The 15,902-nt window shown below is 35.4% G+C and overlaps 2 protein-coding genes and 1 long non-coding RNA gene across 9 annotated transcripts; 2 read left to right on the top strand and 1 right to left on the bottom strand.

Annotated features, from left to right (window-relative positions):
* The first annotated feature begins 902 nt into the window (after positions 1 to 902).
* Positions 903 to 2,871, top strand: LOC18105177 (protein RGF1 INDUCIBLE TRANSCRIPTION FACTOR 1). Its single transcript, XM_006375215.3, has 5 exons — positions 903 to 1,225; positions 1,316 to 1,498; positions 1,597 to 1,671; positions 1,922 to 2,062; positions 2,183 to 2,871. The coding sequence occupies exons 1-5, from the start codon at positions 1,223 to 1,225 to the stop codon at positions 2,519 to 2,521; spliced, it is 741 nt and encodes a 246-aa protein (XP_006375277.2). The 5' UTR covers positions 903 to 1,222; the 3' UTR covers positions 2,522 to 2,871.
* Positions 2,872 to 6,879: 4,008 nt separating this feature from the next.
* On the bottom strand, positions 6,880 to 8,065 carry LOC18105176 (uncharacterized). The gene is made up of 2 exons (XR_002977699.2): positions 7,961 to 8,065; positions 6,880 to 7,501 (listed from the first exon to the last, which is right to left on the bottom strand). It is a non-coding gene; the product is annotated as an uncharacterized LOC18105176 (long non-coding RNA).
* Positions 8,066 to 11,777: 3,712 nt separating this feature from the next.
* Positions 11,778 to 15,488, top strand: LOC18105175 (F-box protein At5g07670). 7 transcript variants are annotated; one of them, XM_052446706.1, is made up of 5 exons: positions 11,778 to 13,243; positions 13,738 to 14,100; positions 14,475 to 14,551; positions 14,709 to 14,812; positions 14,900 to 15,488. In XM_052446706.1, the coding sequence occupies exons 1-2, from the start codon at positions 11,973 to 11,975 to the stop codon at positions 14,009 to 14,011; spliced, it is 1,545 nt and encodes a 514-aa protein (XP_052302666.1). In that variant the 5' UTR covers positions 11,778 to 11,972; the 3' UTR covers positions 14,012 to 14,100; positions 14,475 to 14,551; positions 14,709 to 14,812; positions 14,900 to 15,488. The 7 variants fall into 7 exon arrangements, with proteins under 7 accessions (XP_052302666.1, XP_052302663.1, XP_052302667.1 ...); XM_052446703.1 differs by having other exon boundaries at positions 14,475 to 14,812; XM_052446707.1 differs by having other exon boundaries at positions 13,738 to 14,551; positions 14,913 to 15,488.
* The last annotated feature ends 414 nt before the right edge of the window (positions 15,489 to 15,902 follow it).

Raw genomic sequence — 15,902 nt, 5'->3', positions numbered from 1 at the left:
TCCTTCTCCTTTTACTACTAGCAATACTAGCAGCAATGTTTTCCCAGTCTCTCTCTTTATTCAGAAGGATGGATTTCCACTAAGACGACCTCAAATCAGGGCAGTTGCTGATAAGCAGCTTTACATATAGCTGGGGTGGTGGTGGTGGTGGTTTCATTACCCAGGTAGAAGGACAGACTCCCAATCCCTCTTTAGTTACTCAATCTGCTATGCTACTGCCCCTTCTCCCCAAACGGCAAACAAGAAGACATAGAAAAGAAGGACAATCTTTAGTCTCCTTGACAATTGGATCTATCTTCCAAGACACCTTAAGACTAAATTTGAGTAACGAAAATGTAAAATATGGAGATCCTTTCGAATAATTGAAACTGTTATGGACATGATATATCTTGCGAGGAAGTTGGATAGTCTATTTGTCTTCCATTTTCTCATTTTATGGAGAGAAAGAAGAAGATATTGTTCATGTAGACCGCCATCTGAACACCTGTTCGTATCTACAACCAAGTTACTCTGAGAATTTGTGCATGTCTCGTAAAATACTGTATAAAACTTATTAATTCTAACCGTAGAGATACAAATGGTGACTTATGTGAAGATCTTATTAGGGCCACTTGCGATTCCTTTTTACCGTTTCCACCGAGAACCGAGAAAAGCCGCTGTTTCTAGTCTTGTCATTTAGCACTTAGCACAGTGCAGAGAAAAACAAAAAGAAAAAAAGGGAAAGAGCAGGCACCTGTAGCCAGGCCAAACCACCCATTTACAAAGGAACAAATGGTTAGAGGTTTTTTGGGTTATGAGCTAGAAAGGAAAGTTTTAGATTTTGATTTGAGTTCCCTTGATTTTTTATCCTTTCTTTTATCATCTAACTACAAAAATTTTGTCCTCCCTTTTGTGCTTTCACTTTCCAAACCCCGCTTGCACTGGCCTAGTGTATAATATACTACCACTAGCTAGGTATAGTGTATTTTATTTTTTAAAAAGAAAAGGATAGCTAGTGTATTTCTCTTGTCCAAAACAAAACACAATAATAGGACACACCCCTTTAGATGTGGCCGCCCTCCCCCCCTCTCTCTGACTGTTCTCTCATTGGTAACAGTAACACACTGCACCAGTACCATTACCAATTTACCAGGCGCCGTTTCTCTCTCTGTGTGCAGTAATAGATTGTCCACCACTATCTTTACAAGCCCTGAACACAAACTCTCTCTCATCAAAATTCAAAATGGTGTGTTTTGTTTCATGGATGTCTTGTTTTTCTTTTTTCTTGAATCAGTGGTAGTGGTAGTAGTACTAATTTTCATGCTTTTGTTTACAGTTGATTTCTTCAAATCTATTACTACCTCCTTGGCTTCAAGCTCTTCTCGCAGAAAAATTCTTCGATGCTTGTTCAACTCACAAAGGCGCAAGAAAGAATGAAAAGAACATATTTTGCTTGGACTGCTGCATCAGTATTTGCCCTCACTGTCTGTCTCCGCACAACTCTCACCGTCTCCTGCAGGTTCCTTCAAAATTTACCTGCCAAAGATCAGGTTTTGCTCTTACATGCTTTTCATGTGTTTTACTAGGTTTTGACACTCTCTTCTTTGTGTGTTTCAGATAAGAAGATATGTATATAATGATGTTTTAAGGCTAGATGATGCTCAGAAATTATTCGACTGTGCTTTTGTTCAAGTAAGTATAATTTTGATGAGATTATGATGAAATTCATGAAACACAAGAGTTAAACATATGGATACGCAACCTTCTTGTTATAGTTCTTTGCTAGTTCTGTCCGTACACACATTCATTGCTGTTTATATAGATTCTTTCTTGTCTTCACAGACAGAATATTTAGCTACATTTTTTATGCCTCCCTTTTTTTGAAAAGCAAATTGCACCCATTATTTTGTCCCTAACCAGTTTCAATTCTGTGTGTTTGCAGTCCTATACTACAAACAGTGCAAAGGTGATATTTTTAAATCACAGGCCACAAACAAGGATAGTGAATATCAGAGGCAACAATTGTAGCACCTGTGACAGAGGTCTCCAGTATCCTTATCTCTTTTGCTCCATTTCTTGCAAGGTAGTTATAGTAATTACCATGTTCAAAACTTCACTCTTTCAGAATCCTGCCTCTGAATAACCCATTTCATTTCGCAACATTTCCTCATCCGGGTTTCCTTCACTTCTCTTTTCTTTACAGGTTGATCATATTTTGACTACAAAAGGTGTTAGTGGGCTTTCAAGTTTCTTTTGTGATTGCAAGTTCTTACCTTTGTCTGAACCGGGTTCAGATGACGGTTTAATGACCCCTGACTCGGTTCTTGAACCTACCGGTTCGGCCAAGACAAGCTCTAGTTCAGGTGGGTATGGTGGGGTTGATTGTAAGACACTTGCTTGTACTGCCACAACAGAGATTGTGAGAAAGAAAAGGAGCAGCTTAACAAATTCATGCCGGACGATGTTTCCAAGAATTACCGAAATATCGTCTAATTTAATGAACCGGAGAAAGAAGGCACCGTGCCGGGCTCCTCTTTATTAAACCATCTACGGCCTACTGCTCCTGCTACACGGGGAGTGAAGAAGATGGCAAGGGGCCGGATGATTGCCTAGAATTTGGTAATTTGTTGTTTATTGAAGGGTAAATTTGGGGTTAGGAAAATGGGAATGAAAATGAAATTCTCCCAATTTTGTTGAGGGCTCTATCAGTGCTGCCTTTTTTTTATCCCTCCCTTTACTATAGAGTTACTACAGTAAGTAATAGTGACAAGAGGACCCTGTTTTTATCGCCTTTTCTCCTGACTGATGGGGTAATTGTCATTCACACATTGCCAATTATCAGTTCCTTTTTATACTTTTATAGCTATCAAAGGTCCTCCTTTCAAGTGCCAATTATTAGTTTCATATAATTTGCATGTCACGGATGGTTTTGCACTTTTATTTGACACGACGAAACTATTCAGTGTTGGTTTGAGAATGTAGTGTGCCTAATGTTTTTGATTCAAGAACAGATTGAATCGCAGATGTGTTAATTTTCTCAGCCTCTAAATCCTAGTTTTTTTTATGTTGATTTTCATGTTGGATTTATACGAGTAAACTCGCAAATGAACGTGCCAAAAGTTTTTCAAAAGAAAGAAAAGAATGTGACAAAAAGGAGAGCATTACTAGACTGGTAAACTAATCTAGAAAAAGACTGGAGTAACAGATAAAATGTTTTTATGAGAGGTCCTAGAACTGCAAGCCCTCCCTCCACTACATGCTGTCTTTTGCTCGTTAATTATTTCCCTCCTTTTCGTTCTTTTCTTCTTCCCTAGGACACCATGGAGACAAGATCGATGGGCTGTGTTAATCGATAATTTATGCTAGCTTGTTCCCCTCCCAATGTTCTTGATCATTATATATGTACTCTCAATTTCTATAAAATATTCTATCCATATACACAAACAAATAAATGTTAAAGACTTGATTCTTGACATAGTAATACGCAAGGCATCAGGGTCAACTGAACTCGTTTAATTTGTTTCAATTTTGGTAGAACCTCACATGTCTCTTCATGCACGTCAAGTTCCAAAGCAGCGAGAAACAAGATTTATTTTTCCACTGCCCCTGGTCTGCAGGCAAACCTCGGTACTGTGTTCTTATCAAACAGTAGAAGAAACGAGCTCTCTCATGAATTTTTTTTTTCATGCCGAGGGGGTTGTGTATGTTGTGATAGAGGAATTTTGGATACAACAACGGTTAGGTATATACATCATCTTTCCACGTCCATTATAGGAGCAGTTTATTTTTATGGAGAAAACCAAACAAGCTGTCGAATTATGCATGACATTTCTCTGATATACCCCACCAGGAAGAATTTATGTCAATAATTTTTCGTCAAAAAGTACTTTCACAGGTAGGACTAATAAATGGCTTGGGAAGGCCATTGATTATTTGGAGTGGGGAGGGGTGGCTAGCATTAAAGCCTTATCCTTAGGCAAAATCTTTCGGAAGATTTGCAGCATGTTCCCACTCTAACCTCTAATATTTTTCTTGCCTCATGTTTTTTTCACTCGGCTTGCCTGTCAGTTTTTGCATATCAAATCGAGACTAAAAACCTCTTCCTGTTCAGATAATTTGCATCCAAACCGATGCATTTACATCACCGAGTTCTTATTTCATTGCCCTTGAAGACCACCTTTCTCGAATCATGACAACAAATGAAAAGACACTCGATGGCTAACGGAATTGTTCACCTATACATTGGCTGTCGTAACAAATTTCCCAGCTGAGGGAGCAGCCGTGGGGGAATCCACTTGTGATGGTGCAATCACACATTTAAGACTCTTGTAGCCATCATATATCTGACATAAAGACAAGTGTTTGGCAGGTATATATGGATCACCGAACCCTGCTGATGCATCATGAAGCAAAGGCATTATTATGTAGTTACATTTTTGGCTTTTGTTGTGTCTACACATGGCCCATAGGACATGTCTTTGTACCCTTCCGAGGGCAGCTTCTAAGCATACCGACGTTGTGCATTTAAAGGATAATCAAGAAACTATAGTCAGTTCTAGTTGGCATTGGTCTCTCTCTTACAGCTATTTTTTTTGCACCAAGGGACCACAAACTCCCATGGTGATGGTGAGTATATTAGAGAGTATAATGCACTTCTTGGGTAGAGGTCCTAATCCGTGATGTCTTGGTCTCGTGATAATTCCTTATCGTTCATTTTTAATTTAATTTTTTCACAAACATTAAAGAGATGAAAATTGAAACCATGACAGTGAAATCATTGGAGACGGAAGCTGATGGTTTTAAGCTAAGCGACGTCGACACATGAATCTCCTCTGGCTCAGGACTGTACAGTGAGGTTGCATTCTCATACGCTGGCTCGTACTCTCTCATGTTGGGATTATAACCCATGGACCATTTAGAATCCAGGTTTCTGGGCCTTCTTCCGAGACCAGCATTGTCAATTGTGATGATATGACCTAACATAATTTTAAAACTCATTCCGAGAGCTTACCCCGAATAAATCCCTTTTTTGGGTTTGACAAGGTTGACTGTTCTTGTTTGTATATTTTAAAAATATTTTTTAAAAAAATTAAATATTTTTTATTTTTTTATTTAAAATTAATATGTTTTTATTTTTTTAAATCATTTTAATATGTTAATGTCAAAAATATTTTTTAAAAAATATTTTTTTAATATATTTTTAAATAAAATATACTTTAAAAAACAACTACAATCATACTTATAAACCATTTAGATTAATAAAATAATCTAATTTTTTTTATTTTATAAAAAATTAAAAAATTATATTTTAATAATAAAAATTGTTTAGTACCGTTTTCTCTGCCGTGTCATCTTTTGTTAATGTCCATATTATTAAATATGGACCGGGTTTAAGCGAAATTCATGATTGTTGAATCATTGATTCAATCAATTAATTCGCTGAGCAGAAATAAAATTGTTTGTTTTTTTTCATTGAGTAACTATTAAATTAAGAAGGCTCTTTAATATTGCTGTATACTATCTTCTTTGGAAGTCAGAACATTTCAATTATGCAAACCAATTTCGTACACTAATTGTACCCCACCACTGTAATGCCATGTAGCCAAACACCTACCAATACACCCCCACCACTGTAGTGCCATGTAGCCAAACACCTACCAATACACCCCCACCACTGTAATGCCATGTAGCCAAACACCTACCAATATACCCCCACCATTTTGTCCTTCCTCAAGCACAAATTTTGTAACAGTGCACCCCAAAATCGATATATGATGATAGTTTATGATGGCTATGAAACCCAGCATGGATTGATAGGACAAATTCCTGATATGAAACTGACTCGGTTCGAGTTTTAATTTAAATTAATTTTAACATCGATTTAGTTATATCCAGATAACTTTACAAATAAAACAAATATTGTTTTGAACAAAAATTATAAATCCAAGTTAATTGGATGACCTGTAAATTAACATAACAGGTCAATGATCCGAGTTTTTTTTATGGAATAGTCCTGACAATCGAAATAAAAAGTTATTTTTAGTTAGCCATGGAGTGCAGTCCATGCGACAACATTGAACAAAAAAACTCAAAACTAATGTCAGCAGCCCATTTCTATCAAATAAATATATCTTCAAACACGTAAACCTAAACCCCATCTCTAATGGTGGAACATGAAGCCTTTATTTGTTCATTGATTTTTAAAATCCTGACAGTACGAAAAGATCATCATCCTCTGTTCAATCCCCGATGTCTTATAACAGGGAGGGAAAAAAATCTCCTCTTTTCAAACCCAGTGTTTCACTAAGAGAGCGTGGTCTCCTTTCTCTCATTTGCCTCATGCCTCCGTTATTTTCCCTGAACTAAGCAGAGCCCATCTTAATGTTTCTAGCCTCTCTTTTTCCTCCTTTTTCCTTCTCCTTTTCAGCTACGTACACGTTAACTGCCTCTGATACCATGCTCGAACCAAAACAAGATTTATTATTAGCTTTTAAAAGCGCCTCACCAAGTGCCTAAGCTCCATGAGCAGTCCGGTTTAGTTTTTACAAATGTACAGGCAGGCACCAGAAAATGTTTGCTACAGCCTATAGCGAGCCTAGCAGCTATGGATTCGAATAGTTGCCAATACCATTGCGCGAAACTTGACCATTAATATCAAAGACTCCCAAAATTTAGCAATCTAGCTAGCTGCCTTGCTCCAGTCTTTGATGCTGTGATTTGTTTCTGCCCAAGAGTCGATCTAATTACAACTTCATAGAATGAATCCAGCCTCTAGAGAGTTTATGGTAATTTGCAAGAATCAACCAATTAATGGGATTCAATACTAGTAGACGTAGAATTATTATCGTGATTGTCAGATATAATTAAATGCATATGCATTGCATGCGATCTTAGACAAGATGACTGAAAACTGAGCACTCTTCATTAATCACAAAATTGAAAGTAAAAGCTAATGCCACCATTTACAGCAATCCTGCCAAATATCCACTACCACATCAACCTACTTAAGAAATATCATCCAATGCTTCCTCTACAGTGTTCTCTGTTCTGTAAAATCCACGCAGAGACCAATGTGCAACCCTCCCTCTTCTCGTACCACCCACACTAAAGATAGGAATAGGAAAAAAACTCCTCCCTCCATGCACTCTCCCACCAGCCATCTCTCTCGTGCTCCATGTTTCACAAATATACCGTTGTCTCCTTGCTCTCATTTGCCTCGTTTTCACTTCTTCCTGTGACTGGGCAATTGATCTCAGTACTCCCAGCCTTTTTATCTCCTTTCTATTCCCCTCTTTAGCTACATTATTAAGTGCCTCTGATAAATTGCTCAAGTCAAAAGAAGATTTATCTTTATTTTTATTTTTATTTACACGTTCTTGATCATCAAGGGCCTGTGAAAGAGCTGTTAAATCGTAACATGAAGGTGAAGCAGTACTGCCTTCTGATTTGTTGGTGCTTTTATTGCGGTTTTTCTTGGACTCTGGCTTCATCGTGACAGCTAGCTAGTGATGAACTTGCGAATCTGTATCACATATATAAAATCAATTAGAAAAATCAAAGAGTAATGCTAATTTATGGAAAGATTCTTGGAAGAACCTCCGGAATTTACCCTCAATAGCCACTGGGCACGTTTAATGAATATTTATAGGGAGTCTTTTGCCAGATGACACAGATACATGAGCAGCTGATTAAGGGATTTTCCCCAAATAACTAGTTATTGTAGGGAGAGAAAAAAAACTATCTATGGAATGAGTTATCGATATCACTTGTGGGTCAATTCACACAAAAGATTTTTTTAAGTAAAATCAGATATTGCTACTTCAAATAAACAGATCACTAAAAACAAAATTTGGCGAAAAACCCTAAATTCCTTTAGGATTTTTACTTTTTATATATATATATATACATATTCCTTTCTTTTCATGGAAACTAAAGAGAGGGGACTAGAGAGAAAGCTAGGGAGAAGGCCTGTGTTGTGTACCTGAGCAGTGCGGAAATCGAAGATTAGAGAGAGAAAAATATAGATAAAGGAGAAACTGAAGACAAGAAGATTGTGGAATACTGCCTGTCATTTATAGGGAGTTAGGGACTGGTTTTAAGTCGGTTTATATAATTCCTTCCGAATTATCATCTGAATCTAACTGTACACTTGTGTTTGAGATTGGATTTCCTCGAGTTTCAAGTCAGCTTCGGCCTGGAATGATTAGGGGCCTGGTTTCGAAGCCCATTTAACAAATAAAACGATGTGCCTAGCTCATGTTTGTTTGGGCCATTTTCAAATTATCGTTGTATGGGCCTTGATGTGTTCTTCTCGAAAAACGTTTTCAAGATTCCAGTTTTTTGTTTAATGGAGTTGTCCGGACAGGATGTTCTAATGAAATAATGAGATTATAACCATAAGGTCAGCTGCAGCTCTACATTCAGACAAGGTGACCAGGACTTATTACCTATTTACTATCGTTTAATAAATGATCAATAGGAGAGTTACCAAATTACCAACATACAATAATAAGAATAAATAGTAAACAACTAAGTGGAAAAAAAAATTAATTCTTGGAAGTATTATGAATCATGGTCATTGGGATTCTGAGTCTTGCTCCACGACAAACAATCCTTCTTCCTTCAAGAGATCTTGTGTTGAAGCTTTTTTTTATTATTATTATTTTCAACACGCAGGAACTATAAGATGACCCAAAAATGCCTTTGACATTTAGGGGTTGCGGACCGACTATAAAACCCTATTTGATAAGTAGAACACATTAGTTGTCCGCTCTCAGGTTGGGTAATATGGGTCGAAGAAGGGCAATCACTCATTTTTAAAACCAACATCCTTAAAACCAAAAGGAGGGGGTGCTTAGTTAGAATGAGATTCCAACTTAGCATTTCTTGAGATTTTAAGAAGTGTTGCTCTTTGAAGAGAGCACAATACGACGAAAGTTGAAAGCTATGTTCGGTGGGGGAGTTATTGTCTATTGTAGACCTCTATGGTAGAATCAGTCGGGGGCTTAAGAGGCGGTGATATACCCTATGGTAGCGGTTTATCTTGTGGCGGCAACTAAAAATATGATAATTGCGGCATATTCTTTGTGATGATATACACTACATATCCTTTGCGGCAACTAAAAATATGATGATTGCTCAAGATATAGTTAAAAATGCTTTTTTTTTCCTGTATGGGTATTGGATAAGCCATCCATGTATATTTATGATGCATTCATATAAAAAAAAATCTATTACATGTGTTTTTGAATTAAAATCCAAGATAATAATATGAAAAAACAAACACGCATGTAGTATCTTGAGAATAAGAACTGCTATTAATTAGTTTGGGACTGCTCCAGAATGAAATGGCTTTATATTCTCTTCGGTGATTAATTATTTATTCACAGTTAGTTTTTTTGGTATTTTCTTCATGTATATTTTTTTTAAAAAGAACTATTTTAAAATAAATTTATTGCTAGATTTACACGTTGAACATTTATATTCAACCAAGTATGATAGTTATGGTAAAAATTAGCAATTACATGGACATAATTTTTTTTAATTGGGTATTGACTGTCAAATAATGACTATGTATATAAAAAAACATTTTTTTTTATTAATGTAGCTCAACTAGCAATAAAGTAAATCTCCTCCCGATGTAATGCAATGGAATGGTTATTTTATCTGGCTGCAGAACTTATTTTTTATTTATAAATTGGTCCTTTTATTTTAATTATTTACAACTCAGTATTTATAATGAAAAACTTTTTGCAATTAAATCTCTATAATATAACTCTTCATCATGTGACTATTCATCGCATGTTTTTCTTTTTATAATGTTTGTAATGTAACAAGTCAATGTAATTGTAATGATCCATTGCATTACAATAAATAAAAGTATTTAACAATCTATAACTTGAAGCCACTGTAATACAATGGCTTCAAGTAGCCATAGAAATCGTTGTCTCAGCCGGTTTAAAATATAAATAATTCAAATAGTTTAAAATATAATATATTTTTTAATAATAATATATTAAAATCATAAAAAAAATTAATTTAATAATTTAAAAACAAAAAATAATTTAAAAAAATAAAAAAGATTCAAATGCATTACTAATCATACCGTTCAATAAAATATATTAAAATATATTTTTTTATTAAAATTATAAAAAATAAATATTTTTTAAAACACATCAGACAACACCCACCCATCATGTCCTCCTGCTTCTTTCTCCCCATCCAACCAGGAAAGGATAAACTTATTTTTGAACATCATCAGTTCTGTTTATTTGGAAAATCACAAACCTTCTGGGAAGGTTTGATCGTACATCTTTATCCATCCACAACGTTGGACTGTTCTGTTCATCTTTATCCATCCTTTTTTTTTTTGCAACGTTTACTGTTAGTGATTTATCATTGAAATTGTTTTAAAATATTGTAGTGGTTGTTTTTTAAAGTATTTTTTATTTATAAATATATTAAAATAATATATTTTTTTATTTTTTAAAAATTATTTTTACCATCAACACATCAAAACAATAATAAAAAAAATTAAATTTAAGCAAACACAAATTTGAAATTTCATGGAACGTGATTTACACCGTATTTACAAATGGTTCCTAGTCTTCAGGGTGTGCGGTTCAAATAAAAATTATTTTTAAAATTATTTATATATTTATATCAAAAATAAATTTAAATATTTTTTAATAAAAAATACTTAAGAAATAATTTCTATGATACCAAAAACCATAGTTATTAAACCCGGATCAGCCCAACGGGTCGACCCGATGGCTGGACCGGTCCAGGTTTGTCAAAAAACTGGTCGGTGCAACGACCCGGTCAAACCCGGTAGACCCATGACCCAGGCAAGACCCGATGTTTTTTTTTTCAAAAAATATGGTTTTTCTCCTATACCCCTCTTTTTTCATATTTTTTTAGTTGGTTATTAACACCTTTTAAAGTTCACTATATAAATATTAGAAAAGTTTTTTATTTTTTCAATGTGGAATTTGAAATCCTTTCCTATATATATTCTATGTTCACAAGAAAAAAGTTATATTTTTTCAATGTTGGATTTGAAAGCCTTTAGTATATATACTCTATGTTCTCAAGAAAAAAGTTATTTTTTCAATGTGGGATTTAAAACCCTTTCGTATATATACTCTATATTCACAAGAAAAAAGTTATGTTTTTTCAATGTAGAATAAAAAAATTTTTGGTTTAAATACTTCAACTTAAAAGGATAACATAATATTTTTTAAATGTGAGATTTGAAGTCTTTTAATATATATATTATATGTTCACAAGCAAAAAAGTTATGTTTTTTTAATATGAGATAATTTTTTTAAAAATATTATTTTAAAATTTATTATTTATAATATATATAGCCTATATTTATATGAATTTTTTCTTAATTTTTTCATATAAAATATTAAAACTTTAAATATATATTTTTAAATTTTTTAAAATTAATCCGAGTTAACCCGAATTAACCCATAAAATTAAAAACCTGATTTCTTAACCAAGTAAACTCCTAGACTGGGTTGATAACTATGCCAAAAACATGCCAGATGGTCACATAGATATTATCACGCACACTCCACATAAGACAGATTTTACATGCTCTCTCAATGATTATGGTACGAGAAACGATTCATGTCCTAAAAGTGTGTCAATCTTCTGAACAAAGCACTATTCCTTCATCTCCATCTATCCAATATAATTAACCCACGTCATCAAAAGGGCCCCACTAAACAAACACAATCCAACCAAAAGGATTCACTTTGCATGACATCTCCACACTGAATATCAGCCACCCTAGCAAAATCATGCCCAAATGAATGAGGAAAAAAATCCACAACCCATAAAAATCCAACAAATCTTAACAAAATTAATGTTCTATTTAAAGAACCAAAGACAGACGTGAAGGAGGAAAAAAAAATATAGCAGGAGGAAAGGCAAAATTCCCTCCAATTACAGAGAAAAGAAAAGATTTTTAACCCGAAAGAAAAATGTCACTTTCACTAGAGGAAGAAACAACAAACCCTAACCCTAATATCAATTCCAAGACGCTACCAATACCAATACCAACACCAACACTAACATCCTTAAACAGAAAAACCAGAACCTCAAGCTTACCAGAGCTATTGTTCAAAGAGCGAGCACTAAAGCATGGGACTTCGATAATGAAATCTCGGTCAAATAGCCCGTTTGCATCACCTCGACCTGTAGCATCGCCTCGATCTGTCCCACAAAGAACTTTAGGCTTCCATTCTCATGAACCGACCGGACCCGATTACACCTCTCTTCTCAATGATGAGATTCTCCTTCAAGTCTTCAGTAAAGTCCCAGTTTCACACCATGTTTCCAGCTCTCTTGTTTGCAAAAGATGGTTGTTCATTCACGGACGTTTGGTGCAATCAATAAAGGTAATAGATTTTCGTTTCGTTAATTCGGGTCGGGTTTTTACCCGGTTTCCAAATTTGGAAAATATTGATATTGCCCATGCTTGTATTAAAATGCCTAGGAATTCTGGGATTTTGATTACTAGGAATAATTCATCTGTTTATATTGGTACTAAGTTGTTGTCTGATGTGTTTATTGAAGAGAGTGATTTATTATCGTCGGATTTGATTGATAATGGGCTCGAATTGATTAGTAAATGGTATCCTAATTTGAGGAGAATTGCTGTATTTGGCAGCAGTGAAAATGGATTGTTGTGTGTTTCGAGTAAGTGCAAAATGTTGCAAGAATTGGAGTTGCATTGTTGTGGGGATATGTCTTTGAAGGGGATATCCGGGTGTAGGAATTTGCAAGTTTTGAAATTGATTGGGTGCGTTGATGGATTTTTTAATTCGATGGTGAGTGATATTGGGTTGACGATATTAGCTCAAGGGTGTAGGAGGTTAGTGAAGCTTGAGCTATGTGGGTGTGAAGGGAGCTATGATGGGATTAAGGCGATAGGGCAGTGTTGTCAAATGCTTGAAGAATTGACTATTAGAGATCATAGAATGGATGGTGGTTGGCTGGCTGCATTATTGTTTTGTGAAAATTTGAAGACTTTGAGGTTGCAGTCATGTAAGAGTATTGATTCAAGTCCTGGTCTGCCTGAGCATTTGGGGTCTTGTCCTACACTTGAAGAGTTGCACTTGCAGCAGTGTCAGATGAGGGATAAACAAGCGGTGAAGGCTTTGTTTTTAATTTGCAAGACTGTTAGGGAAATTGTTTTGCAGAACTGTTGGGGATTGGAGGATGAAGTATTTGCAACTGCAACTGTTTGTAGGTATGAGTTTTGTCACTTGGTTTTTGCTATTGTCTCCTTGTTTGTTGATGCATTTTAAATTATACACCTGATATTGATAAGAGCCAGAGGATGAAGGAAATTCAACCTCCAAAAGGTGAACTTAAACTGCACAATTTCAACGTGTATGCTATACAAGATTTCCACATATAGCTTTATTTATTTCATCATGTAAAATAACGATTATCCTTTCCATTCTCTTACTTGGTACCTTTCTTCATTTGGAAGCTTAAAGTCTATTTGAACATGCTAGAAAAAGGACTATGACATGGATGACAACCGATGGAATTTTGTGGTGGTTATCCTTAGCTTGCCAAATTTAGCATTACAATGAGCAAGCATGATAACACATGTTGTTAGCATAATAATTATTCAAAGAATTTCAAGGATGGAAACAATCTGAAATTTGGCATATTACTTAATGTAGCACTTTCCATCAGTCTTTTGATGGGCCTTTTTGTTTCCTTTCTTGATAGGAGGGCAAGGCTTTTGTCTTTGGAAGGATGCTCATTGCTGACGACAGGTTGTTTGGAGTCGGTTATTCTGAATTGGAAGGAACTTGAAAGACTAACAGTAATTTCCTGTAACAATATAAAAGACAGTGAAATAACTCCTGATCTGGCAACTCTGTTTTCTGTTCTGAAAGAGTTGAAATGGCGACCAGATTCCAAATCTCTCCTGTCAGCAGGTCTTGCAGGGACTGGAGTGGGAAATAAAGGTGGCAGATTTTTCAAGGGATTGAAAGTTTGACTGGACCATTTGATGGCTAGTATATTGGTTTCAATTTGAAGAACATTTGATGATTTCTTGGCAGCTACAAACTAATTTGACGATAAACTGTACGCTGTAGATTGTAGCAATTTTCATATCTAATTTAGACAATTTAGCACAGCGGTAGTAGAGGAGGACTTGTCAGTGTATTTCTCAAAGAGCCTGCTAAAGCAGAGCTTATGAGAAGCATTCCAATACCCTAGAACCCCCTTTGATTTATGGGGGTGAAATCTATGTCAAATTGAATATCTTTTGTCAGTTTATAACTGGAGAAGTTTTCTCCAACGTTCAAATAGGCCAGATATTCTAACTCAGCTAGTTAGTTGCTAGGAATTAGAACAAGTGCAAGATTGATGGGCCTGCTAATACAACAATTTTTTATGCTTCTTTTATTTTTGTGGATCTCTATGCATGATTCATGAAGTGCCTAATCATTATACAGATTATTGGCGATGCTACAGCTTCAATATAGGTCCAAGGAGCTTTTATCATATCTTGTTATCGAAAACATTTTGGAAGGTAATGTTTACTGTTTTAATACTAAATTGTCACTCAATACAGGATCCTTCCAGCCTGTGTTTTTTTTTTTTTGGATCTCTTTGTTTTCTTTATCTTGCAGAAATGACCAACATCATTAAGCAATGACAAGAGGTATCTATTGGATGTCTTCCCTCAGACAAACTTTCAGAAGTTTCAGTTCTGCAGTGACAGGGCCAGGGGTACAAATTGTTCGCCGCTTGTCTGCAGATTTCATGTTGCTTATTTGTCAATAGGATCAAGGTATCAGTCTTAACCTAGTACTTGATTATTGTCTAATGCATGCTAGATATGTTGAAGGACAATGATGGAGTGAAAACTAATGTACAGGCTGATGTTGTAGTGGGCTATTGGCAGCTAGATAGGAGAAAAAGAAGGTCCAATAACTTATCGTCATAGTGTATGAACTCGAATGATGGACCATGGAAGAAACTGATTAAGCAGAGGGCAGAACGCGATTGCGAGAACTCCTTGATGCATATTGCTGGTGATACCTTGATTTCAGAAGACTGGATAAATACAGTTTCTAAGACAACTCTTGATTGATTTACACAGAAAGGAGCTTGGAGAGGACTGCCAAAGAAAATTGTAGCAAGACGGGTGAAGTGAAAAGTGCAAGATATTGTTTCACTGTAGAAGATATTAAATCAGAGAAAACTGTTGTAAGATGAATAATGCTAGCAAGAGCCTGCTGTGCAATATGCAGTGGCTATAGACCATAGTTGAGAACCCTAATAATGGCTCGATGAATTGACTGTGTGAAGCGGCAAATATGGAGACACAAGCTGGAATTTTTAGAGCTGTAAGGTTCTTTTTTTTTTTTTTTTTTTTTTGTGGGATGGGATTATAGCTTTGGCAAGGATACATCATGTTCACAGGCTAGGATTCTTCTCAAATAAAATACTATTATTAACTCAAATTATTTAATCATCTACTAACTAACATCCTAATGAGTTGATTTCAGATCAAGTGGTTGAATTGGCCTCAAACGATAATGTCATCTTGCTCTACGAGTATGATGGTTAGTCTTTTGTGTTTTGGGCCTACTGGATGGGCCCTTCTTGTAACCAGAGAGACGAAAAAAAAGAAAAAAGGAGGCCCAATTTCCAAGAAGCTGACCATACTAATTGGGCAAACCTCGGATTAGTCTGCAAACTATTTAGTAATTCTCAAATTAGTCTCAAACTATCGATTTTCTCAATTTGATTCTAAAGTATTTGACGCTTCTCAATCGTGTCCTCCTGTCAATATCCTTAATATTTTCCGTCTATATATTATTATATCCTGGATGGAAACGACATGTTTTGAGAAAATGTCAACATTTTCCATCAGA

The sequence above is a fragment of the Populus trichocarpa genome, chromosome 14 (genome assembly GCF_000002775.5).
Source record: "Populus trichocarpa isolate Nisqually-1 chromosome 14, P.trichocarpa_v4.1, whole genome shotgun sequence".
In the NCBI taxonomy this organism is placed as follows: Eukaryota; Viridiplantae; Streptophyta; class Magnoliopsida; order Malpighiales; family Salicaceae; genus Populus; species Populus trichocarpa.
The sequence above is the reverse complement of the archived record's forward strand: the minus strand, read 5'-3'. Positions and strand labels throughout refer to the sequence as shown.

What these genes read in the sequence shown, in the direction of transcription:
- LOC18105177 (XM_006375215.3), top strand. An exon ending in ACTCTCACCGTCTCCTGCAG is followed by an intron (nt 1,499 to 1,596) that starts GTTCCTTCAAAA and finishes TGTGTGTTTCAG; the next exon opens with ATAAGAAGATATGTATATAA. An exon ending in TTTGCTCCATTTCTTGCAAG is followed by an intron (nt 2,063 to 2,182) that starts GTAGTTATAGTA and finishes TTTTCTTTACAG; the next exon opens with GTTGATCATATTTTGACTAC.
- LOC18105175 (XM_052446706.1), top strand. Translation starts at nt 11,973, where the DNA reads ATGTCACTTTCACTAGAGGAAGAAACAACAAACCCTAACCCTAATATC. An exon ending in GCAACTGCAACTGTTTGTAG is followed by an intron (nt 13,244 to 13,737) that starts GTATGAGTTTTG and finishes CTTTCTTGATAG; the next exon opens with GAGGGCAAGGCTTTTGTCTT.